The sequence below is a fragment of the Medicago sativa genome, chromosome 5 (genome assembly GCF_051527215.1).
Source record: "Medicago sativa cultivar Bolivia chromosome 5, Bolivia_mono, whole genome shotgun sequence".
In the NCBI taxonomy this organism is placed as follows: Eukaryota; Viridiplantae; Streptophyta; class Magnoliopsida; order Fabales; family Fabaceae; genus Medicago; species Medicago sativa.
In genome coordinates, this window is record NC_140753.1 from 29,467,407 (window position 1) to 29,494,767 (window position 27,361).

Below are 27,361 nucleotides of genomic sequence, written 5' to 3' on the forward strand. Positions count from 1 at the left end.
CTCCAGGTGACATTACAATGCTCCATCGAATCCAACAAGCCTCTGAAGTGAGCTATAACTCTTCCCTGCAAACACAAAGAGACAAATCTATATCAGCACACCAGTGTCATACAGGAAACTATACATTTACGTTTAACTTAAAAAAAGAAGAAAAAATATATTAGCACAAGCAAGCTCATGTAACCACCAACTGAGCCAACATTTGAGTCTGAGGTAAGATTCAGCTGCTCATACAAGAAAGCAAGTCCCATCGCGCCCCATGACCATGTGCCTATGTTAGCCAAATCCCGAATCGCAAGCATCCACAGCAGACTAACAATTTTGTTGTTCTTGCTGGCAAAAAGGGTGTAGCCAAGCAAGAGCAACAAGAACGCCTTGACACAGGCGGGCCTAATATGACTCAGCTCCTGCTCCTCCTCCTCTGATAAATCCTCTCCCAGCAAATGGTTACACCTGTTCAACAGGTGGTCATAACGGTCTTTCAGGGCCGTGTAAGAGACAGAGGCACCAAAATCATTCACTTGCCCAACCGCATCCTCCACCGGAAACAAAAGGTGGGTCACCAGCAGATCTACAACATGGTCATGATCTAAATCCTCCTCCTGGATGAGCCGTCCAGTGACGGGGATGCCTAGGAGACAAGCAACATCATCCAGTGTGATGGTCATCTCCCTAACAGGCATATGGAAGTTGCTGGTCTCCTGATGGCATCTCTCAGCCATGGCACACACTAAACCGTGGGAGATTGTCGTACCCAGTCAGAAGGAGGGGCCTTAGACCCGATCTATCAACCGGTTCCCAGAACCAAAGGTTATCATCTACCAGCAACGGAAGGGACAAGGCAGAAGGCTTCAGTTTCCTCCCGTGCGAGATGCCTTTAATCTTACAATGCACTTGCAACTGAAATACAAAAAAAAAAAAATTAAATATGTAAAATAAACATGAAATAATAAACTATAAATATTCTACGTAACATAAACTTTGACATAATAATAAACTATATATATTCTACGTAACATAAACTTTGACATAATAATAAACTATATATATTCTACATAACATAAACTTGACATAATAATAAACTATATATATTCTACGTTAAAAATAAATCAATTATACTTAAATATGTAAAATAAGCATGACATATTTTACGTAGTTATACTTAAATTAAATAAACATAACATATTATACGTAAGATAAACTTCACATAATAGTAAAATATCATTGAATTAAATAAAGCAATTTATACTTGCATGCCACGTGTTTACCGAAGTCTGGTAAAAGTGACAACTCGTAAGGCCCCCCTGGAAAGCCCCCATCCTCGTCCTCCATAACAGGCTCTGCATGCTGCTGCTCAGGATGCTGCTCAAACTGCTGCTGCTGAGGAGGCTCGAAATGCTGCTGCTGAGGAGGCTGCTCAGTCAGATACCCCTGGTGAAACTGAGCATCATACCCCTGGTGATACTCATATCCCTCCTGATATTGATACTGATAACCCGACTGAAATTCAGGATGCTCCTGATAATGCTGCTCCTCATACGCCTGCTCCTGATAATGCTGCTCAGGCTGGGACTGTGTCGGGTCCATTATCTAGGATGGACCCGTCTGTGATGTGGATGGACCTGCAGCATCAACGGTACCAAGTCTCGTGCCCCCCAATCTCCCACGACCTCGACCTCGACCAGGAGGAGTGCGTAGTGCATCCTTCTCCCTCTGTAAACTACTAGTAGGGGCAGGCCTCCCTGCCCTAAATCTGTCAGGCCTCTCCTGCTCAAACATATCTGCACAAAAATAAAAAAATATTTAACACATTTGCACATAATTTCGACAGCAACACACGTGTCATCTTTAACAATACAACAAGAGTACTATAATGTCGACAGTGTCATTTGAATCCATAAACTACCACATTGCAGTCAAATTAACTATAATCAACATTAACAAATATAATTCTAACTAATTACACCATTAACAATCCAAAAAAACAAAAAAACAAAAAAACATCATTCAGGCATTTTACCGAACACGTAGTGTGCAATTTTCAAACAACTATGTAATCTAGCAATTTCTAAACCCGAACCTACCACATTGTACGCTAAACAACAATTCGTAAGTTAATTCGTCACTAACAATCATAATCTTTAACATGCAAGACAATTTTTTAAAAACCTGAAAATGTTAATTTTTCTACAAAAATTCGAAAATTTCAACCAAAATAATGCAAAGAAGTAGTATAATAATCACTTACTTGATATTGTGGACGAAATTTGGTTTGAATGGCGCAAGAATGGTGAAATTTGGATTTGGGGGTAAAATTTTCGTTTTTTGAAAAGTTGAAAAATGGAGGTTCTGTGTTGCTGTGTTGCTGATAACTGACTTAAGTAACGTAGCGCAGCTTAAGTCACGCTGCGCAACTTAAGTCACATTATTGTTATAAATGGCGTAATTTTACTCACGCTACGTGAGTTAACATGCGTAAGGGCAAAAATGTCTTTTACTTTGGGAATGAGCGAAACTGTTTGGGTAAAGAGCAGAATTCGCAGTCTAATATTGTGAATAGTGTCTAATATCCCCAATCCTTTTAGATTCAAAGCACCTTTGAGCACTTTTCTTCATCTAATGTAAAACTGAGATATCAATGTATGTGGGCCTATTAATAGGGTGTGAAACATTGAAAAAAGGTACACACTTTCAAATTAGAAACTTCCTCAGAGCTTCTTGAACATCTATAACTATAACACATGAGTGTTTTTTTAGGTACACCCTCTGTATTAGTGAAGGATTTTCTCAAACCGTCGAGAACCACCACAAGGGTTTCTATACTCCACCATAACCAATTCATACACTCAATGGAAAGATCATTGGCTCAGTCTATGGTCGTTCCTCCAAAACCTTTATCTATCTTTCAAATACTTTGATTGTGGCTGGAATCGACACCAAAAACAAAGCAACCACTCCCTCTCAAGCTCTCTCCAATATCGCAATTCAAGAATCTACTACACCACGCCATTCTCGGGTTGTGATCATTTCCTTTATATCGGTAATCATTGTGGCAGAACATTCAAAACCCGTAAAGGAGCACATGTCACCGCCTATCAAAGCCTGTATTGATCTTTTAGAGATCGAGAACAATGATGTCAACAATTCAACAAGGATCAATGCAAGAGATAATCTATAGGACCTTTATCAATGGATACAACATCAGTTATAGATGCATGAGGAACATTATCAATGGTTAGCCAGGGTGGAGAATGTACAACTCCGAATGGGGAAAATCATCGAAGTTTAGCTAGGGTGGAGAAGGTGCAACTACAATTGATCATTATGGCACTTCAACCATCGACAAAAATCCCTCAACTAATGAAATATGTTCACATTGAAATCTTCTCCAGGCATCAATAACATGCGAGTCAATCTTGATGTGATGAATGCCATCATAGAAACATATACTTCAAATAGATAAATGAACATTGAAATAAAGGAGATTAATGAAACCTCAAAAGTGCATGCATTTTCCCCGTCATGACTCGAAATAAAGCAGAGGAGGAATAAATAAAAATTCACCTCCTCGATGTGACAGAGGGGTGTACGACATGAGAAAAACTCATTGCCACATGACTCGGGAAGTAGAATGTATTGACACTCTTCTCCGATGAAAAGAGGTCAACACATCTCAGTGTCCTTAGAGTATTCTAACCACGAAGAAAAATTGTTTGCAAATGGACCATTCCTTAGAAGTTTCACACTAAAATTGTTACCCTAGACGTTTAGAAAGCCTCCCTTCATCGACATGGACAAGGGGCTAATTGATCTAGATGACCATTTGAAGGATGAAGATACCCCATGGTGTGGTTTAAGAGTATCCACGACATTCCATAAACTCATGGTATGAGCTTAAGTATATTACCTCAACGTTTGTTTATAGAGTATATTACTTATATGTTTGAATGTGAAGTTCATGGACGAACGACTTGATTTCCATCATCCATTATGGGATATACCCAATGTAGCTACATTCAAGTATTGTTGCTTCCACCATAGCCCCACAAAGACGATTACATTCACGTTAAACATTCAAATTGAGGCCCTTATCCAAGGCGGAAAGTTGAAGAGATTCACATTGAAATGGAATTATGCTGGCTATAAAGTTGAAGAGATTCACATTGAAAAGAAAGACTCAAAATCCAACATCTTCCACTGGCTTTCTATGATAAAGAATTGTCTTGTGGATTCCCAGACTATAAAGTACCACTCTTAATCAAATTATGTGTGCCGGTTCAGAGGATAGAAGGGTCTAGGTAGACCAAGACAGTTCTTGTGCCATTATGTATGTCGAAATTATCAAGAAATAGTATTTTTCAAGCAGGAACCTCTCCCTATATCTTGGATAATATCTACCAGGCTTCAATGAAGCTACTACCAAGTTGTGGGGAAACATGCAGTTAATGGTGACCTTTGGGGAAGGCTAATGGAAAAGGAATATCATAGTCCACTTCCTTATTGTATAGTGCAAATAAATTTACAACTGCATCTTAGAAAGACCCACCAAATTCGAATTATTTGTTGTTTGATACACTTCTCACTTAAAGATAAATTACCACGTATAAACACTATTGGGGTTAGGGGTCTGCATGGTTCATGAAGCAAACCAAACCAAACATTATTTTCCTTGACTTTTCTTGTTATTTTCTACATGTGGTCAGAAGAAGACAAACTATACTATTTAGATCATGCACACTTGAATACATATTAGTATATAAAATTGTTCTTTCATACTTTATTATCATCAAAACTTAAGAGGCATTTTTTATAACACATTTGGTTACAACACTGACATGGCCATTACCCCTCACACTCATAATGGAGTCAAAAAACACCTTATTTGGCAAAACCCCCTACTCAGCTAGCCACCGAGTCGGTGTGGGAAACATCCCTATCGCCAACCTCTATCCCAGTGTTTCACATGGCTAGTTGGGAATGGAGATAACACCTCTTGGCTAAATGCCTTTCCTTAGAGGCTCAAAGAAATAAAAGTAAAGGAACACAACATCAATATTATCTTGAGGGTCCATCTCTTCCTGAAGTTTCCACAGGGTAGGAAAATAAGTTACATTGCATTAATAAATAGTAAAGGCCAATGGAGAAATTCAAGACTCTGATCGAGTCTTAACTGGGTAGGAAACATTGAAAGCTGCAACAGTTAACATCAACATCATGTCGAGGGTCCACCTCTTCCCCAGGTTTTTACTGGGTCAAAAGGTAAGATATGATACATCAACGAATCCCAAGGGCCTAGACGGAAAGTTAAGACTTTCTCTAGGTCATAATCAAGTAGGAAACAAAGATAGTTGCATTGGGATTATTATGTTGAGGGTTTATCTCCGCCTCAAGCCTTTACTGGGTTTGAGGTAATGGACATTGAATCAGCAAATCGGAGAGGCTCGCAACAAAATTGAAGATTTTGTGCAGGTGTTAAAAGATTTCCACAAAGGCCCAAAAAGGCATTAACATGTCACTACAATCTACATACATTAGATACGAGTATTGTCACATAGAATCATATACTTAGAGCACCCTGAAGCCCTTTGCTTGATCCAAATATCTCCCAGACATTATGCCTAAATGCTAAAATTGGCATATCCATGCCCTAGGCTTAAAAATAAGAATGGCATACCGGAAAACAGGTACACACTCTCATTCTTAGAAAATTCCCCAAAGTTTCTTGAACCTCTTTGACAGGAGCATTGTGGACTTACGACTTTGTAGGTATTCGCCCATGTACTAGTGAAAGATTTGTTCTAACCATCGCAACAATTGCTTTGCTCCACCACCAGCTATATATTACGTTTAATGACAATAACAATATTAGTTATATATATATATATATATATATATATATATATATATATATATATATTATTATTATTTTATCGCAAATGCATTATATGATACTATAATGTTATTTTTTTTTTTACTATCTTATTCAAATAAAACACAGTATGGGAAAAGAGTGTATCTTATCTATATTTTATCATATCAATATTCATGGCTTTTATCCTATTTACTATCATATCTCGACTATCAAACGTGTCCTTAATAGATTACAAACTAAACTCATTGCAAGGTAACTTAATAAAACCTATTAATTTTGGCCCTAATAGTCATCTTTATGGAAAACAAATAAGGAAGTGGTATATATATCTGGAAATCATATAGATTTAGAAAATTCATTGTTGTCCCCATTTTTTAATAATATATGAGTGCTTGTCATTGGATTAGAGGTTTTAAGGGGTGCCAACCTGATTAGGATGTCTTACAGCTTTTTTTTATGTTATTACACTCTTGATTTAGAAAGAAAAAAAAATTAAACCAAATAAAATAACACTATACATAATAAATTAATTATTAATTGTTTGACTGAAAAAACAAAATAAAGAAAAAATTATTCATTTCCATATGTACTATTATTTTTTTTTCTTTTAATATAAAGTTAATAAATTTATATATTTTTCCAATAAATCTACATATGAAAATATGTTATTGGGGTAAAAGATTTCTGAAATTAAAATTTCATTTGAGATTCATTTTAGAGAGATAATGTATCTAATGAAGTCAACCACACTTATATAAATTACTGTAAACCAAGTTACAAATATTTCTGATCAGAGATTTACTTTGTGATAGTAAATTTTCTTTCTCAATACTTGAAGGTGTGAACATGTGTTTCTTGTTTAATTTTACTAGATTGTATGTTTGGATAGGTTCTTGATCTTCTAACTATCAAAGTAATTAAATTTGATTTTTGTGATTCTTGGATTGAATTGTTTAGGATTTTGAAGATCTTCACATCAAAATGGATGGCAAAGATAATGATAAATGCTTTGCTGACAGAGGTAAATTATTCGTGATCTATTTAATTTTATATGATTTGGATTGAATTCATGAATTACATTCTTTCTCTTGTTTTCGATTAAGTTGTTAGTATGTGTATAAGAAAATGATATTCTTTTCATTTCATTTGGTTTGATCTTGAGATTAGAGATATAAAATGTAATATTAAATTGATCTGCTGTAAGAGATTGTCATATCAATAAAAAAAATCAAAATTAAAAAAGAAAATTGAATAATTTCAAACAGAAAGTGGAAAAAAAGTGTGTGTGTGTGTGTGTGTGTGTGTGTGTGTTGCGCGCGTGCATGTGTGAGTAAGAGAGAGATTGAGAGATCAAAAGGGTGACAACTAGATTATTAAAAAAAAAAATTGAACTTAGATTCAAGTTAGTTTGTTGAAAGGAAGAGTCGCTCCAAGGTAATTGAAGGACTGGGAGTGTACAACTCATGCAATCTCACAAGTACTTAACTATGTATAAATTATCAATGTTTTGTTTTGTCTTATTCAATTAGGTTAACCATATGGATAAGAGTTTGTTGTGATTTTCAATATATTAGAGTTAATCATATTCGAGTCATTGTTGAGCACAAAATGCACTAATATATATAATCTTTTTTGTGGTTTAACCATCTTTGATTTGTTTTTACATGTTTATTTCTTGTTGAATTCTCTTTTACTTTTCTACATTTTTTTAATTTAGTTCAATCTTGGTTGAACGACTGACTTAACCATGGCCAGGGAGGTTTTAATGATTTGGTTTCAGATTTGATTTTCAAAACATAAATACAATTATATTAATAGTATAAAATCACTTCATTTCAATAGAATAATTTTTCCAATACAATGATCTAAAGACAGATAACAAAATATCATTAGTTTTTCTTAATGATTATATGTATGTATGTATGTATGTATGTATGTATGTATGTATGTATGCATGCATCCATCTTTTTTGTGTGTGTTTGTTTGAACTAGAATAAGCATTCTTTTATTACTAGAACTAGAATGAAATCACTTCATTGAAAACAAGAAACTATTATCTCCTTGGAAGTACATCATAAGTGTGCACTCAATGATTATATGTATCTACTTGTTTGTAATATACATGTGGTCTATTACATATAGACATGTATTTATACTACTTAAACTTCACTCTACTAATTTCTATATAAAAAAAATCATTTGTAGTTGAAGTTGGTTCATATATAGCTGGAGCTGTCAACAAGATTACTGTCGAAACTTGTGAAAAGACAGAGGTTAGGCTAAACTATACACAATTTAATGTACTTGCATACTTTTGATGAAAACTAAACACTATAAGTTCTCTTATTCAATATTTTATATTTTTCATCACATTTGTGAACAGGATGCAAATAGAGTTCAACCAAGTAACAACCCTGAAAAAGATAAGAGTGTGCCAGAACTTAAAAAAATAATAGGTTGTGACATCTACAAGGAATTCAAAGGGGTTAAAGTTCTTGGGACTGTTACTAACTACATGCCCTCGGCGAATCTGTTTGAAGTATGAATTCCTTCATTTATATATAATTGATTAATTGTGACATATAAACTCATTATGATACATTTTCCTTTAAGTTAATTTATAGATTATTCACAGATATGTTAACATTATCAATTTTGACATTCTTATTAGGATTGAGTTCATATAAATTGTAGTAGTAGTGAAAGGATTTTTTACATGGACAATCAATCATAATAGTTAGTTTATTAAAAATTATCGAATTTAAAAAAATTGACATGTATGTTTAATTCTTTATATTATACTGGCTACTATGATTGATACTAAGAAAATCGTTCTTTCAAAATTTCGAAAAATTGTTGAATTTAATTTAAACTCATTATTAATTCACTTGTATATATGTTAACATTAGTTATTTGGATATTTAGGTTCTCTACAAGAATGATAACCGAATGGAGTATTTGACCGTTGATGAAATTTTTGAAAATATGGCAAACAAGGAAGATATATGTAGGTCCAACAAGTATCACCCCTACCACCAAGGTATTATAAAATAATATAAGCAAATACTTATCTTAATGTTGAATGTCTATCAATTTATCTATTATACTATTAATAATTTCCCCTTTTTTATCTTTTATCTATAATATTCTGTGATTAAATGTATATAAATGCAGCAATAGTACATATATGGCTACTGAAATTAAAATGAAAAAGACTGCTGTAGCGGAAGAGACATCCACTTCTAAAAGGAGGAGGGGAAATTTTTCAAGTAAGAAGAAATTTTGGTTGATTATGAACATTAATATTTTATAGGACAATGAATTTGATGCAATTGCCTTAAAGAGACTTTACACATTTGTAATAAATCATATATGATTTCAAAAATGCACATATGAATAGAAAATAGTGTTTTTGTCCATAAATACACATTTAGATAGATATAAAAAGTAGAACTAATTTTATTTTATTTTAAGAATACTTCGTAAATTCTTTTGGTATGGAAATATGTTTTCCTTGTATTATTCGCCTTGAAGTCTCCATATAGTACTTTACTAATTGGTACACTATTATAAATCATACAATATTTTTTCAAATAATCAAAAATTACTTAAGTTATGATTATGACATACATGGGAATGCTATTTTCTTGAAATTATACATCAATTAGCTTAGAGATCACAATATCACATATGTCAAACTTTTATACGTGTATAGTTGATGTATATATGTGTACATTCATATATGTATGAATGTGTGTGTGTGTGTGTGTGTGTGTGTGTGTGTGTGTGTGTCATGATATATACACATAAATATATTTGAGAAAACGAAAGATGTAATGTCAGTGTAAATTATTTTTATAATGATGTTCAATATGAATCAAATCAATTGCAGTTATTTTTAAACTAATATCATAATATAGGTTTGTGTGCCTATATGATCAGCTCTTATTGAATGTCAGTTTTAAACTATTTATACGAACATCATATCTCCATTAAACTCTGCATTTAAAGCATGTAAATTTGATTCTACTAATTTCTAAAGTGGTTTCATTTTATTTTTTTTTGAAGTTGGTGCGTATTCAAGTAGAGTCGACATGGACATTGAACAAACTGAAGTAACTCCACCAGAGGAGGACATGAATAAAGAAAATTCAAATTTTGCTCAAACATATGTATGTACTTGAGTCATTTTTATTGAAATTAATCACTATAATATATGTTAAATAATGATAGTTGTACATTTTAATTTCGATATTTGGTTTAACACAAAAAGTAATATATTTTGTATTTTGATGAAATTTGTTATATATTTTCAGACAAAAACAGAAGTGAAAATAGAGGGCAAACCGTGGTATGCAAAGAAAGTAAATGGGACTAAAACTGAACCTTATGAGCCTTATCAGTTTGTGGGACTCTTTATCTGCAAGGAACATAATGGAGTTAGATGCTTGGGAACGATTCAAGGCTATAATCCTGAAATGAATAATAAGCTCAGAGTATGGTTTTCTTTAATTTATCCAGCTTACACAGTCAGTCTCATTATAATTGTCGCTTTTACAATGTTTGTTTTCTTTAATTTAATTATGTCCACGAATCCTAACTTAACTGGCAACAATGCCAAAAAGTTTAGGTTGGACGTCATCACCGGGGTTCAAACCCCGTTTCCTCTCCTTGTGTATGTGAGTTTACGATGGTTATTTTAATTTCGTTTATCCATACAAGTAAAAAAGTCATCTATTTTTTATTGTCAAAAAACAATAGACTATTTATAAATATGAGGATATTATTGGGAAAAACTAATGAATATGTTTTTTTTTATATTCCAAAAATATAAATAATTTGAGATAAACAGTATTTTAAATGTGACAATGATAGTTACACGTAGTTTTTTTAGGGACTTATAATGACATAGATGAAGTGTCAATTTAGTGCACGACAAGTTAATGTGTCTATTCATTTACACTTTGATCAAGAATAATATGGAACTCTCTAGAATAATAAAGAATAATGTGGAAGTCTCTAGAATACTTAAGAATAATAAGGAAGCTACTAGATACTCTACTAAATAAAATAGAATTAAGCACTAGGAAAATCTTGATGTTTCTAGGTCCTTCTAGTCATATGAACTATGATATCCATATCTCTAGACTTTTCTTGTAATAAATGCTTCTAGATCTTTCTACTTTGTAATGGAGAGCCTTCCTAGAGTAGTATAAATAAGGCTCACCACCAAGTGTTTAGACACATTCAAATCATCAAGCATAGAAACATTTCAATAATATAAACCTTTCTTTGAGAATTTTAGAGAGTTTCTCTATTTTCTCTACCTTTCCTTTTGTCCCTGAGCCAGATTTGGCATCAGAGCTGGTTACGATACCTCGGAGTTGAGTTTGTGCGAAAAAATCAACGGAAAGTGAGTTTTCAAGTGAGCAAGGAGTTGCCTTTGTAAAACTTCACTTTGCGACCATTTTATTCGCAAAACTAACACCGCCATTTGTTTGGGAAGTGAAGAAAACCCTTGGTTAACAAGTCTTCACCACAAACAAAACCACCACTCACCATCACAATCTTCACCACCAACTAAACCACCACTCATCACCACAATCATCACCAAATAGTTTGTTGAACTAATATCGTCAAAATGCCACCTCAAAGACAGAATGCAAGAGGTTTGCAAGAGATGGAGATGGAAGAAATGAGGCAACAAATTCAGGAACTACAAGAGACCGTCAATGACCAACAAGCCATATTGGAAGCACAACGAAGAAGAGTTGATGATGATGGCTCTAGTAGTGACCCTTCATCATCTAGAAGCAGTCGCTCACAACGACGTCAGCTTCAGATGAATGATATTAAAGTAGACATTCCAGATTTTGAAGGGAATCTACAACCGGATGATTTTCTGGATTGGCTACAAATTGTTGAACGTGTATTTGAGTATAAGGAGGTTCCAGAGGAGCAAAAGGTAAAGATCGTTGCTGCCAAGCTGAAGAAACATGCTTTAATTTGGTGGGAAAATCTTAAAAGGAGACGTAAGTGTGAAGGGAAAAGCAAGATCAAGACGTGGGACAAAATGCGTCGGAAACTAAGCCGTAAGTATTTACCTCCTAATTATTATCAAAACAATTTTACTCAAAAACAATTAACCAAAAAATATTCATACAAACCACTTTCCTCCACCAAAAATCATATCAATTATCACAAACCCCTAACCCATCAACCTATTTCCTCATTTAGACCCCAACATAACACAATCACAAAGAGAAATACCAAGATACCTACATGTTTCATTTGTCAAGGGTATGGACACATAGCCTTAGATTGTCCAAATCGTAAATCCATCACCATCATTAATGAGGAGATACATGATATTTTTGAAGAAGAAAAAGATGAAATTCATGAATCGTTTGAAGGAGAGTCGATGGGAGAACCAATTTACGATAAAGAATATGATGGTGCTGATATTTGTGAAGTGTTTGAAGAAGAGGGAAATGGAGATCCAATATATGATGATGAATATGTTCCCAATGACATTCATGAAGTGTTTGAGAAAGAGGAGAATGACGAACCACTATACGACAAAGAATATGTTCCTTTCGACTCTAGTGAACCGCTTAAAATGAGAAGAATCTCACTCACAACAACAAAAGAAGAATCATGTCTAAAACACAATATCATCCACACCAACACCTCACAAGGTAAGGTTTTTGATATCATCATGGATGGTAAAAATTTTGAAAATGTTGTATCAAACAATATGATAGAAAAATCAAAGTTGCCGACAAAGGAGCACCCACATCCGTACAATCTACAATTTCTCAACAAGGATAATGAAGATGTGATTGAAATCAAGTTGGCACCTTTACTACTTAATGAATTCAATAAAGGAAAAGATGAATGCAAGTCACTAGAACTTTTAGTCGCGAAGGAACCATTGAAGCATACATCAAAGTTATGTATGTCCCGTCCAATTCCTAAGCCACCTTGGGAAGTTGTTAGTATGGATTTTTCCCTTGGATTACTACGGAGTCTCTGCTACCTTCAATGTTGCTGATCTTCCACCATACTTTGGCGATGAAGAAGACTTTCGACTCGAGGACGAGTCTCCTCCAACCCGGGGAGAATGATCAAGAATAATATGGAACTCTCTAGAATAATAAAGAATAATGTGGAAGTCTCTAGAATACTTAATAATAATAAGGAAGCTACTAGATACTCTACTAAATAAAATAGAATTAAGCACTAGGAAAATCTTGATGTTTCTAGGTCCTTCTAGTCATATGAACTATGATATCCATATCTCTAGACTTTTCTTGTAATAAATGCTTCTAGATCTTTCTACTTTGTAATGGAGAGCCTTCCTAGAGTAGTATAAATAAGGCTCACCACCAAGTGTTTAGACACATTGAAATCATCAAGCATAGAAACATTTCAATAATATAAACCTTTCTTTGAGAATTTTAGAGAGTTTCTCTATTTTCTCTACTTTTCCTTTTGTCCCTGAGCCACACTTGTTTTTTTTTCCATAGAGTATTCAAAATCACTAATATTTTTATTATACTAATTACTCTAAAAATTTCTCTTTAATATTTGATAAATCGCTATTTGTTAAAACTTCTATATATAGCTTATAAATCTATTCCAATTGTTGATTATACTCTTCACATATATATACAACTATCTATGTAATTAATTGAATATTATTTGGATGTAGGTTGAGTACAAAGTTGATGGTAGGATAGAATATTTGACCCAAATTGAGGCTTTGTATGCTATGGCAAAGAGTGAAGATTTTTCGACATTTCAACGAACACCAAATGCAAGGTATTTATAAATTGTTAACAAAATACGCTATAATAAAAAGTTGAATTATCGATAAAAATCAAACATGAATGAGTTAGTCTCTAGTTTTGTTGTTTTTATGTTTAATGGTCGAATTGAATTGTAGATCAATTTTATTTTTTGTCTGCACTTTTTTTGGGTAATTCGACTTTTTCTAGTAGTAATATTGACAAAAAAATAGATGAATTTCGAGGTTTGCTTATGATATATTCTTATCTATCCATTGAGTGCTAACAATATAGTTGATCTTGTTTTCCTTATATGTACTACGTACTATTAAAGGAATGGTTCAAAGAGGAAAATCGGTAAGAAAAAGACTGACAAAGGAAAAGGATCAACTCCATCAAAGAAATGAACTGCATCTACATCTTAGATGGATCTTCTGGTAAGTAGAAAGATCCTTAAGTTTTTTTCTTGTGTATAAAAGCTTCTAATAGCTAGTAGAAAAATTGTTAATGTGCTAAATAGATGTCCATGATATGTTTTTATGAAGTAAATGCTACACTTAAATGAACTAACTTGAATCAGAAGGTTGGATTAGTTGAGTTATTAATCAATATTAAATATGGTTCGACTACGTTAGTAGTTTGATTGCAGTTTCTAGTGTGGTAACTTATGGAATATTCTGTAATCATGCTTATATGACTAGAGTAGAATGAAATGAGGGTGAGTTGATATTTGGTGTATTAAATTTCTTAAATGTTGACTTCCCTCAAAAGTGTTGATTTATGATGAGCATGCTAACGATGTTGATGTTGATTAATGAGCATGCTAAATGTTGATTGTTGGTGGTGAATTCATACATGTTAATTTTGATGTGATTGGTGATGAATGCATGTGTGTGTGTGTGTGTGTGTGTATATATATATATAGCCGTTGATTATAGCTGTTAACTTGTTGTGAACATATGCATGGTTGATTGAGTCATATGTTCATTCATCATATGTCGTGTCGGATGTTTACATCCATATTGTCGTTGACCTGATACTTGTATCCATATATCTATGGATTATAGTCGTTGACTATGATGTGATGTTTGCATCATGAGGTGACGACCTTGGAGGAGAATGGTACCACATGCATATAAGAGTCGTGTCTAGGTACATTGCATAATTTGACATGTGTCATACTTGCTATGTGTTTGATGAATCATGTGAATTAGTTGAATATGTGCATGGTGATTTATGTGCATCGGTGAACTTGGTGAATTGTGTACTTGATAATGTTTTGTTATACTTGTACACTTGGTGATTTTAATTGACGATGTTTACTTTGGTGACAATAATGAAGTGTGATTTATATGAATGTGATTTGATGATCTTTTTGGTGACGAGCTTATACTTGAAATGATGAATTGTATTTGTTGAGTTAATTATGCTAAATGAGGAGTGAGGTGAGTAGTTCTTATATTGATTGATGTTGTTAAGTGATGGATTTTGATGATGATTTAAGGTATGAATATGCTTGATGTGTTAAGATAGAAGTATGATAACATGATTAATGTTGAGCTGGGGATAATATATTTATGTGATGGTAGTATTCTAGGAATGTTGAGTATGTATATGTGTTATGCATGAATCTTTGAATGCTTATGCTTCATTATATCTTGATTATGAATTGTGGACTAACCCCCAGTGGTCGTTCGGTTGACCGTCTACCTTATCCTTTGGATGGATAGACGGCGTGCAGAATTGATCTTTTAGCTTGCTTTGTGAGTTGCTTGAGGATAGCGGGAGCTTCCTTTGTTTATCTGTTTTGAAGTCTTACGACACCCACATTCTTATTCTCAAAAGAACTACCCATTCTTTTAAATTAGATTATGTTACGTTTTTGGGTAAATCTTTAGAATATGTCAGATTAATCAATTTTAGCTTTTGATAGTAAAAATTATGTACAAGTTTTAGATCTCTTGAAAGATCTAAAACTCAATCTGGTTTAATCCAATTTTTTTCTTAAAAAAAATTAAATGAAAGGGGCCAAAAATTTGTTTGTTTCAACCAAAATTGCCTCCTAGTTCAACAACTTTAGAACAATAATGTTTATTTTTCTGACATAACTACAAACTTTTCTGCAAATAAGTTTCATATACAGGCATGTCTAATTTTCTGACATAAGCACGTGATAGTTACATGTGCCTTTTTCCACTTCTGTTGTGTAAACACAACCCAAGCCTAACGCCAAAGATTTGACTTGTGTATAAAAGCTTCTAATAGCTAGTAGAAAAATTGTTAATGTGCTAAATAGATGTCGATGTTATGTTTTTATGAAGTAAATGCTACACTTAAATGAACTAAGTTGAATCAGAAGGCTGGATTAGTTGAGTTATTAATCAATATTAAATATGGTTCGACTACGTTAGTAGTTTGATTGCAGTATTTAGTGTGGTAACTTATGGAATATTCTGTAATCATGCTTATATGACTAGAGTAAAATGAAATGAGGGTGAGTTGATATTTGGTTTATTAAATTTCTTAAATGTTGACTTCCCTCGAAAGTGTTGATTTATGATGAGCATGCTAACGATGTTGATGTTGATTAACGAGCATGCTAAATGTTGATTGTTGGTGGTGAATTCATACATGTTAATTTTGATGTGATTGGTGAAGAATGCATGTTTGTGTGTGTCTATATATATATATATATATATATATATATATATATATATATATATATATATATATATATAGCCGTGGATTATAGCTGTTAACTTGTTGTGAACATATGCATGGTTGATTGAGTCATGTGTTCATTCATCATATGTCATGTCGGATGTTTACATCCATATAGCCGTTGACCGGATACTTGTATCCATATAGCCATTGATTATAGTCGTTGACTATGATGTGATGTTTGCATCATGAGATGACGACCTTGGAGGAGAATGGTACCACATGCATATAAGAGTCGTGTCTAGGTACATTGCATAATTTGACATGTGTCATACTTGCTATGTGTTTGATGAATCATGTGAATTAGTTGAATATGTGCATGGTGATTTATGTGCATCGGTGAACTTGGTGAATTGTGTACTTGATAATGTTTTGTTATACTTGTACACTTGGTGATTTTAATTGACGATGTTTACTTTGGTGACAATAATGAAGTGTGATTTATATGAATGTGATTTGATGATCTTTTTGGTGACGAGCTTATACTTGAAATGATGAATTGTATTTGTTGAGTTAATTATGCTAAATGAGGAGTGAGGTGAGTAGTTCTTATATTGATTGATGTTGTTAAGTGATGGATTTTGATGATGATTTAAGGTATGAATATGCTTGATGTGTTAAGATAGAAGTATGATAACATGATTAATGTTGAGCTGGGGATAATATATTTATGTGATGGTAGTATTCTAGGAATGTTAAGTATGTATATGTGTTATGCATGAATCTTTGAATGCTTATGCTTCATTATATCTTGATTATGAATTGTGGACTAACCCCCAGTGGTCGTTCGGTTGACCGTCTACCTTATCCTTTGGATGGATAGACGGCGTGCAGGATTGATCTTTTAGCTTGCTTTGTGAGTTGCTTGAGGATAGCGGGAGCTTCCTTTGTTTATCTGTTTTGAAGTCTTACGACACCCACATTCTTATTCTCAAAAGAACTATCCATTCTTTTAAATTAGATTATGTTACGTTTTTGGGTAAATCTTTAGAATATGTCAGATTAATCAATTTTAGCTTTTGATAGTAAAAATTATGTACAAGTTTTAGATCTCTTGAAAGATCTAAAACTCAATCTGGTTTAATCCAATTTTTTTCTGAAAAAAAATTAAATGAAAGGGGCCAAAAATTTGTTTGTTTCAACCAAAATTGCCTCCTAGTTCAACAACTTTAGAACAATAATGTTTATTTTTCTTACATAACTACAAACTTTTCTACAAATAAGTTTCATATACAGACATGTCTAATTTTCTAACATAAGCACGTGATAGTTACATGTGCCTTTTTCCACTTCTGTCGTGTAAACACAACCCAAGCCTAACGCTAAAGATTTGACTTGTGTATAAAAGCTTCTAATAGCTAGTAGAAAAATTGTTAATGTGCTAAATAGATGTCCATGTTATGTTTTTATGAAGTAAATGCTACACTTAAATGAACTAAGTTGAATCAGAAGGTTGGATTAGTTGAGTTATTAATCAATATTAAATATGGTTCGACTACGTTAGTAGTTTGATTGCAGTTTTTAGTGTGATAACTTATGGAATATTCTGTAATCATGCTTATATGACTAGAGTAAAATGAAATGAGGGTGAGTTGATATTTGGTGTATTAAATTTCTTAAATGTTGACTTCCCTCGAAAGTGTTGATTTATGATGAGCATGCTAACGATGTTGATGTTGATTAATGAGCATGCTAAATGTTGATTGTTGGTGGTGAATTCATACATGTTAATTTTGATGTGATTGGTGAAGAATGCATGTTTGTGTGTGTCTATATATATATATATATATATATATATATATATATATATATATATATATAGCCGTTGATTATAGCTGTTAACTTGTTGTGAACATATGCATGGTTGATTGAGTCATATGTTCATTCATCATATGTCGTGTCGGATGTTTACATCCATATAGCCGTTGACCGGATACTTGTATCCATATAGCCATTGATTATAGTCGTTGACTATGATGTGATGTTTGCATCATGAGATGACGACCTTGGAGGAGAATGGTACCACATGCATATAAGAGTCGTGTCTAGGTACATTGCATAATTTGACATGTGTCATACTTGCTATGTGTTTGATGAATCATGTGAATTAGTTGAATATGTGCATGGTGATTTATGTGCATCGGTGAACTTGGTGAATTGTGTACTTGATAATGTTTTGTTATACTTGTACACTTGGTGATTTTAATTGACGATGTTTACTTTGGTGACAATAATGAAGTGTGATTTATATGAATGTGATTTGATGATCTTTTTGGTGACGAGCTTATACTTGAAATGATGAATTGTATTTGTTGAGTTAATTATGCTAAATGAGGAGTGAGGTGAGTAGTTCTTATATTGATTGATGTTGTTAAGTGATGGATTTTGATGATGATTTAAGGTATGAATATGCTTGATGTGTTAAGATAAAAGTATGATAACATGATTAATGTTGAGCTGGGGATAATATATTTATGTGATGGTAGTATTCTAGGAATGTTAAGTATGTATATGTGTAATGCATGAATCTTTGAATGCTTATGCTTCATTATATCTTGATTATGAATTGTGGACTAACCCCCAGTGGTCGTTCGGTTGACCGTCTACCTTATCCTTTGGATGGATACACGGCGTGCAGGATTGATCTTTTAGCTTGCTTTGTGAGTTGCTTGAGGATAGCGGGAGCTTCCTTTGTTTATCTGTTTTGAAGTCTTACGACACCCACATTCTTATTCTCAAAAGAACTACCCATTCTTTTAAATTAGATTATGTTACGTTTTTGGGTAAATCTTTAGAATATGTCAGATTAATCAATTTTAGCTTTTGATAGTAAAAATTATGTACAAGTTTTAGATCTCTTGAAAGATCTAAAACTCAATCTGGTTTAATCCAATTTTTTTCTGAAAAAAAATTAAATGAAAGGGGCCAAAAATTTGTTTGTTTCAACCAAAATTGCCTCCTAGTTCAACAACTTTAGAACAATAATGTTTATTTTTCTGACATAACTACAAACTTTTCTGCAAATAAGTTTCATATACAGACATGTCTAATTTTCTGACATAAGCACGTGATAGTTACATGTGCCTTTTTCCACTTCTGTCGTGTAAACACAACCCAAGCCTAACGCTAAAGATTTGATTTGTGTATAAAAGCTTCTAATAGCTAGTAGAAAAATTGTTAATGTGCTAAATAGATGTCCATGTTATGTTTTTATGAAGTAAATGCTACACTTAAATGAACTAAGTTGAAGCAGAAGGTTGGATTAGTTGAGTTATTAATCAATATTAAATATGGTTCGACTACGTTAGTAGTTTGATTGCAGTTTTTAGTGTGATAACTTATGGAATATTCTGTAATCATGCTTATATGACTAGAGTAAAATGAAATGAGGGTGAGTTGATATTTGGTGTATTAAATTTCTTAAATGTTGACTTCCCTCGAAAGTGTTGATTTATGATGAGCATGCTAACGATGTTGATGTTGATTAATGAGCATGCTAAATGTTGATTGTTGGTGGTGAATTCATACATGTTAATTTTGATGTGATTGGTGAAGAATGCATGTTTGTGTGTGTCTATATATATATATATATATATATATATATAGCCGTTGATTATAGCTGTTAACTTGTGAACAAATGCATGGTTGATTGAATCATATGTTCATTCATCATATGTCGTGTCGGATGTTTACATCCATATTGCCGTTGACCGGATACTTGTATCCATATAGCCATTGATTATAGTCGTTGACTATGATGTGATGTTTGCATCATGAGATGACGACCTTGGAGGAGAATGGTACCACATGCATATAAGAGTCGTGTCTAGGTACATTGCATAATTTGACATGTGTCATACTTGCTATGTGTTTGATGAATCATGTGAATTAGTTGAATATGTGCATGGTGATTTATGTGCATCGGTGAACTTGGTGAATTGTGTACTTGATAATGTTTTGTTATACTTGTACACTTGGTGATTTTAATTGACGATGTTTACTTTGGTGACAATAATGAAGTGTGATTTATATGAATGTGATTTGATGATCTTTTTGGTGACGAGCTTATACTTGAAATGATGAATTGTATTTGTTGAGTTAATTATGCTAAATGAGGAGTGAGGTGAGTAGTTCTTATATTGATTGATGTTGTTAAGTGATGGATTTTGATGATGATTTAAGGTATGAATATGCTTGATGTGTTAAGATAGAAGTATGATAACATGATTAATGTTGAGCTGGGGATAATATATTTATGTGATGGTAGTATTCTAGGAATGTTAAGTATGTATATGTGTTATGCATGAATCTTTGAAAGCTTATGCTTCATTATATCTTGATTATGAATTGTGGACTAACCCCCAGTGGTCGTTCGGTTGACCGTCTACCTTATCCTTTGGATGGATAGACGGCGTGCAGGATTGATCTTTTAGCTTGCTTTGTGAGTTGCTTGAGGATAGCGGGAGCTTCCTTTGTTTATCTGTTTTGAAGTCTTACGACACCCACATTCTTATTCTCAAAAGAACTACCCATTCTTTTAAATTAGATTATGTTACGTTTTTGGGTAAATCTTTAGAATATGTCAGATTAATCAATTTTAGCTTTTGATAGTAAAAATTATGTACAAGTTTTAGATCTCTTGAAAGATCTAAAACTCAATCTGGTTTAATCCAATTTTTTTCTGAAAAAAAATTAAATGAAAGGGGCCAAAAATTTGTTTGTTTCAACCAAAATTGCCTCCTAGTTCAACAACTTTAGAACAATAATGTTTATTTTTCTGACATAACTACAAACTTTTCTGCAAATAAGTTTCATATACAGACATGTCTAATTTTCTGACATAAGCACGTGATAGTTACATGTGCCTTTTTCCACTTCTGTCGTGTAAACACAACCCAAGCCTAACGCTAAAGATTTGACTTGTGTATAAAAGCTTCTAATAGCTAGTAGAAAAATTGTTAATGTGCTAAATAGATGTCCATGTTATGTTTTTATGAAGTAAATGCTACACTTAAATGAACTAAGTTGAATCAGAAGGTTGGATTAGTTGAGTTATTAATCAATATTAAATATGGTTCGACTACGTTAGTAGTTTGATTGCAGTTTTTAGTGTGATAACTTATGGAATATTCTGTAATCATGCTTATATGACTAGAGTAAAATGAAATGAGGGTGAGTTGATATTTGGTGTATTAAATTTCTTAAATGTTGACTTCCCTCGAAAGTGTTGATTTATGATGAGCATGCTAACGATGTTGATGTTGATTAATGAGCACGCTAAACGTTGATTGTTGGTGGTGAATTCATACATGTTAATTTTGATGTGATTGGTGAAGAATGCATGTTTGTGTGTGTCTATATATATATATATATATATATATATATATATATATAGCCGTTGATTATAGCTGTTAACTTGTTGTGAACATATGCATGGTTGATTGAGTCATATGTTCATTCATCATATGTCGTGTCGGATGTTTACATCCATATAGCCGTTGACCGGATACTTGTATCCATATAGCCATTGATTATAGTCGTTGACTATGATGTGATGTTTGCATCATGAGATGACGACCTTGGAGGAGAATGGTACCACATGCATATAAGAGTCGTGTCTAGGTACATTGCATAATTTGACATGTGTCATACTTGCTATGTGTTTGATGAATCATGTGAATTAGTTGAATATGTGCATGGTGATTTATGTGCATCGGTGAACTTGGTGAATTGTGTACTTGATAATGTTTTGTTATACTTGTACACTTGGTGATTTTAATTGACGATGTTTACTTTGGTGACAATAATGAAGTGTGATTTATATGAATGTGATTTGATGATCTTTTTGGTGACGAGCTTATACTTGAAATGATGAATTGTATTTGTTGAGTTAATTATGCTAAATGAGGAGTGAGGTGAGTAGTTCTTATATTGATTGATGTTGTTAAGTGATGGATTTTGATGATGATTTAAGGTATGAATATGCTTGATGTGTTAAGATAGAAGTATGATAACATGATTAATGTTGAGCTGGGGATAATATATTTATGTGATGGTAGTATTCTAGGAATGTTAAGTATGTATATGTGTTATGCATGAATCTTTGAATGATTATGCTTCATTATATCTTGATTATGAATTGTGGACTAACCCCCAGTGGTCGTTCGGTTGACCGTCTACCTTATCCTTTGGATGGATAGACGGCGTGCAGGATTGATCTTTTAGCTTGCTTTGTGAGTTGCTTGAGGATAGCGGGAGCTTCCTTTGTTTATCTGTTTTGAAGTCTTACGACACCCACATTCTTATTCTCAAAAGAACTACCCATTCTTTTAAATTAGATTATGTTACGTTTTTGGGTAAATCTTTAGAATATGTCAGATTAATCAATTTTAGCTTTTGATAGTAAAAATTATGTACAAGTTTTAGATCTCTTGAAAGATCTAAAACTCAATCTGGTTTAATCCAATTTTTTTCTGAAAAAAAATTAAATGAAAGGGGCCAAAAATTTGTTTGTTTCAACCAAAATTGCCTCCTAGTTCAACAACTTTAGAACAATAATGTTTATTTTTCTTACATAACTACAAACTTTTCTACAAATAAGTTTCATATACAGACATGTCTAATTTTCTGACATAAGCACGTGATAGTTACATGTGCCTTTTTCCACTTCTGTCGTGTAAACACAACCCAAGCCTAACGCTAAAGATTTGACTTGTGTATAAAAGCTTCTAATAGCTAGTAGAAAAATTGTTAATGTGCTAAATAGATGTCCATGTTATGTTTTTATGAAGTAAATGCTACACTTAAATGAACTAAGTTGAATCAGAAGGTTGGATTAGTTGAGTTATTAATCAATATTAAATATGGTTCGACTACGTTAGTAGTTTGATTGCAGTTTTATGGTGATAACTTATGGAATATTCTGTAATCATGCTTATATGACTAGAGTAAAATGAAATGAGGGTGAGTTGATATTTGGTGTATTAAATTTCTTAAATGTTGACTTCCCTCGAAAGTGTTGATTTATGATGAGCATGCTAACGATGTTGATGTTGATTAATGAGCACGCTAAACGTTGATTGTTGGTGGTGAATTCATACATGTTAATTTTGATGTGATTGGTGAAGAATGCATGTTTGTGTGTGTCTATATATATATATATATATATATATATATATATATATATATATATATAGCCGTTGATTATAGCTGTTAACTTGTTGTGAACATATGCATGGTTGATTGAGTCATATGTTCATTCATCATATGTCGTGTCGGATGTTTACATCCATATAGCCGTTGACCGGATACTTGTATCCATATAGCCATTGATTATAGTCGTTGACTATGATGTGATGTTTGCATCATGAGATGACGACCTTGGAGGAGAATGGTACCACATGCATATAAGAGTCGTGTCTAGGTACATTGCATAATTTGACATGTGTCATACTTGCTATGTGTTTGATGAATCATGTGAATTAGTTGAATATGTGCATGGTGATTTATGTGCATCGGTGAACTTGGTGAATTGTGTACTTGATAATGTTTTGTTATACTTGTACACTTGGTGATTTTAATTGACGATGTTTACTTTGGTGACAATAATGAAGTGTGATTTATATGAATGTGATTTGATGATCTTTTTGGTGACGAGCTTATACTTGAAATGATGAATTGTATTTGTTGAGTTAATTATGCTAAATGAGGAGTGAGGTGAGTAGTTCTTATATTGATTGATGTTGTTAAGTGATGGATTTTGATGATGATTTAAGGTATGAATATGCTTGATGTGTTAAGATAGAAGTATGATAACATGATTAATGTTGAGCTGGGGATAATATATTTATGTGATGGTAGTATTCTAGGAATGTTAAGTATGTATATGTGTTATGCATGAATCTTTGAATGCTTATGCTTCATTATATCTTGATTATGAATTGTGGACTAACCCCCAGTGGTCGTTCGGTTGACCGTCTACCTTATCCTTTGGATGGATAGACGGCGTGTAGGATTGATCTTTTAGCTTGCTTTGTGAGTTGCTTGAGGATAGCGGGAGCTTCCTTTGTTTATCTGTTTTGAAGTCTTACGACACCCACATTCTTATTCTCAAAAGAACTACCCATTCTTTTAAATTAGATTATGTTACGTTTTTGGGTAAATCTTTAGAATATGTCAGATTAATCAATTTTAGCTTTTGATAGTAAAAATTATGTACAAGTTTTAGATCTCTTGAAAGATCTAAAACTCAATCTGGTTTAATCCAATTTTTTTCTGAAAAAAAATTAAATGAAAGGGGCCAAAAATTTGTTTGTTTCAACCAAAATTGCCTCCTAGTTCAACAACTTTAGAACAATAATGTTTATTTTTCTGACATAACTACAAACTTTTCTGCAAATAAGTTTCATATACAGACATGTCTAATTTTCTGACATAAGCACGTGATAGTTACATGTGCCTTTTTCCACTTCTGTCGTGTAAACACAACCCAAGCCTAACGCTAAAGATTTGACTTGTGTATAAAAGCTTCTAATAGCTAGTAGAAAAATTGTTAATGTGCTAAATAGATGTCCATGTTATGTTTTTATGAAGTAAATGCTACACTTAAATGAACTAAGTTGAATCAGAAGGTTGGATTAGTTGAGTTATTAATCAATATTAAATATGGTTCGACTACGTTAGTAGTTTGATTGCAGTTTTTAGTGTGATAACTTATGGAATATTCTGTAATCATGCTTATATGACTAGAGTAAAATGAAATGAGGGTGAGTTGATATTTGGTGTATTAAATTTCTTAAATGTTGACTTCCCTCGAAAGTGTTGATTTATGATGAGCATGCTAACGATGTTGATGTTGATTAATGAGCACGCTAAACGTTGATTGTTGGTGGTGAATTCATACATGTTAATTTTGATGTGATTGGTGAAGAATGCATGTTTGTGTGTGTCTATATATATATATATATATATATATATATATATATATATATAGCCGTTGATTATAGCTGTTAACTTGTTGTGAACATATGCATGGTTGATTGAGTCATATGTTCATTCATCATATGTCGTGTCGGATGTTTACATCCATATAGCCGTTGACCGGATACTTGTATCCATATAGCCATTGATTATAGTCGTTGACTATGATGTGATGTTTGCATCATGAGATGACGACCTTGGAGGAGAATGGTACCACATGCATATAAGAGTCGTGTCTAGGTACATTGCATAATTTGACATGTGTCATACTTGCTATGTGTTTGATGAATCATGTGAATTAGTTGAATATGTGCATGGTGATTTATGTGCATCGGTGAACTTGGTGAATTGTGTACTTGATAATGTTTTGTTATACTTGTACACTTGGTGATTTTAATTGACGATGTTTACTTTGGTGACAATAATGAAGTGTGATTTATATGAATGTGATTTGATGATCTTTTTGGTGACGAGCTTATACTTGAAATGATGAATTGTATTTGTTGAGTTAATTATGCTAAATGAGGAGTGAGGTGAGTAGTTCTTATATTGATTGATGTTGTTAAGTGATGGATTTTGATGATGATTTAAGGTATGAATATGCTTGATGTGTTAAGATAGAAGTATGATAACATGATTAATGTTGAGCTGGGGATAATATATTTATGTGATGGTAGTATTCTAGGAATGTTAAGTATGTATATGTGTTATGCATGAATCTTTGAATGCTTATGCTTCATTATATCTTGATTATGAATTGTGGACTAACCCCCAGTGGTCGTTCGGTTGACCGTCTACCTTATCCTTTGGATGGATAGACGGCGTGCAGGATTGATCTTTTAGCTTGCTTTGTGAGTTGCTTGAGGATAGCGGGAGCTTCCTTTGTTTATCTGTTTTGAAGTCTTACGACACCCACATTCTTATTCTCAAAAGAACTACCCATTCTTTTAAATTAGATTATGTTACGTTTTTGGGTAAATCTTTAGAATATGTCAGATTAATCAATTTTAGCTTTTGATAGTAAAAATTATGTACAAGTTTTAGATCTCTTGAAAGATCTAAAACTCAATCTGGTTTAATCCAATTTTTTTCTGAAAAAAAATTAAATGAAAGGGGCCAAAAATTTGTTTGTTTCAACCAAAATTGCCTCCTAGTTCAACAACTTTAGAACAATAATGTTTATTTTTCTTACATAACTACAAACTTTTCTACAAATAAGTTTCATATACAGACATGTCTAATTTTCTGACATAAGCACGTGATAGTTACATGTGCCTTTTTCCACTTCTGTCGTGTAAACACAACCCAAGCCTAACGCTAAAGATTTGACTTGTGTATAAAAGCTTCTAATAGCTAGTAGAAAAATTGTTAATGTGCTAAATAGATGTCCATGTTATGTTTTTATGAAGTAAATGCTACACTTAAATGAACTAAGTTGAATCAGAAGGTTGGATTAGTTGAGTTATTAATCAATATTAAATATGGTTCGACTACGTTAGTAGTTTGATTGCAGTTTTTAGTGTGATAACTTATGGAATATTCTGTAATCATGCTTATATGACTAGAGTAAAATGAAATGAGGGTGAGTTGATATTTGGTGTATTAAATTTCTTAAATGTTGACTTCCCTCGAAAGTGTTGATTTATGATGAGCATGCTAACGATGTTGATGTTGATTAATGAGCACGCTAAACGTTGATTGTTGGTGGTGAATTCATACATGTTAATTTTGATGTGATTGGTGAAGAATGCATGTTTGTGTGTGTCTATATATATATATAGCCGTTGATTATAGCTGTTAACTTGTTGTGAACATATGCATGGTTGATTGAGTCATATGTTCATTCATCATATGTCGTGTCGGATGTTTACATCCATATAGCCGTTGACCGGATACTTGTATCCATATAGCCATTGATTATAGTCGTTGACTATGATGTGATGTTTGCATCATGAGATGACGACCTTGGAGGAGAATGGTACCACATGCATATAAGAGT

General features: G+C 32.9%; 2 protein-coding genes across 2 annotated transcripts; one reads left to right on the forward strand and one right to left on the reverse strand.

The window, feature by feature from the left end:
• Positions 1-12: 12 nt before the first annotated feature.
• On the reverse strand, positions 13-722 carry LOC146921621 (protein MAINTENANCE OF MERISTEMS-like). The gene is made up of 2 exons (XM_085711345.1): positions 185-722; positions 13-65 (listed from the first exon to the last, which is right to left on the reverse strand). The coding sequence occupies exons 1-2, from the start codon at positions 720-722 to the stop codon at positions 13-15; spliced, it is 591 nt and encodes a 196-aa protein (XP_085567471.1).
• Positions 723-3,790: 3,068 nt separating this feature from the next.
• LOC146921622 (uncharacterized) lies at positions 3,791-14,147 on the forward strand. The gene is made up of 10 exons (XM_085711346.1): positions 3,791-3,886; positions 6,830-6,893; positions 8,078-8,145; positions 8,256-8,411; positions 8,798-8,912; positions 9,793-9,796; positions 9,915-10,044; positions 10,189-10,368; positions 13,587-13,696; positions 13,997-14,147. Exons 1-10 carry the CDS (start codon positions 3,791-3,793, stop codon positions 14,067-14,069), a joined length of 996 nt encoding a protein of 331 aa, XP_085567472.1. The 3' UTR covers positions 14,070-14,147.
• Positions 14,148-27,361: the final 13,214 nt, after the last annotated feature.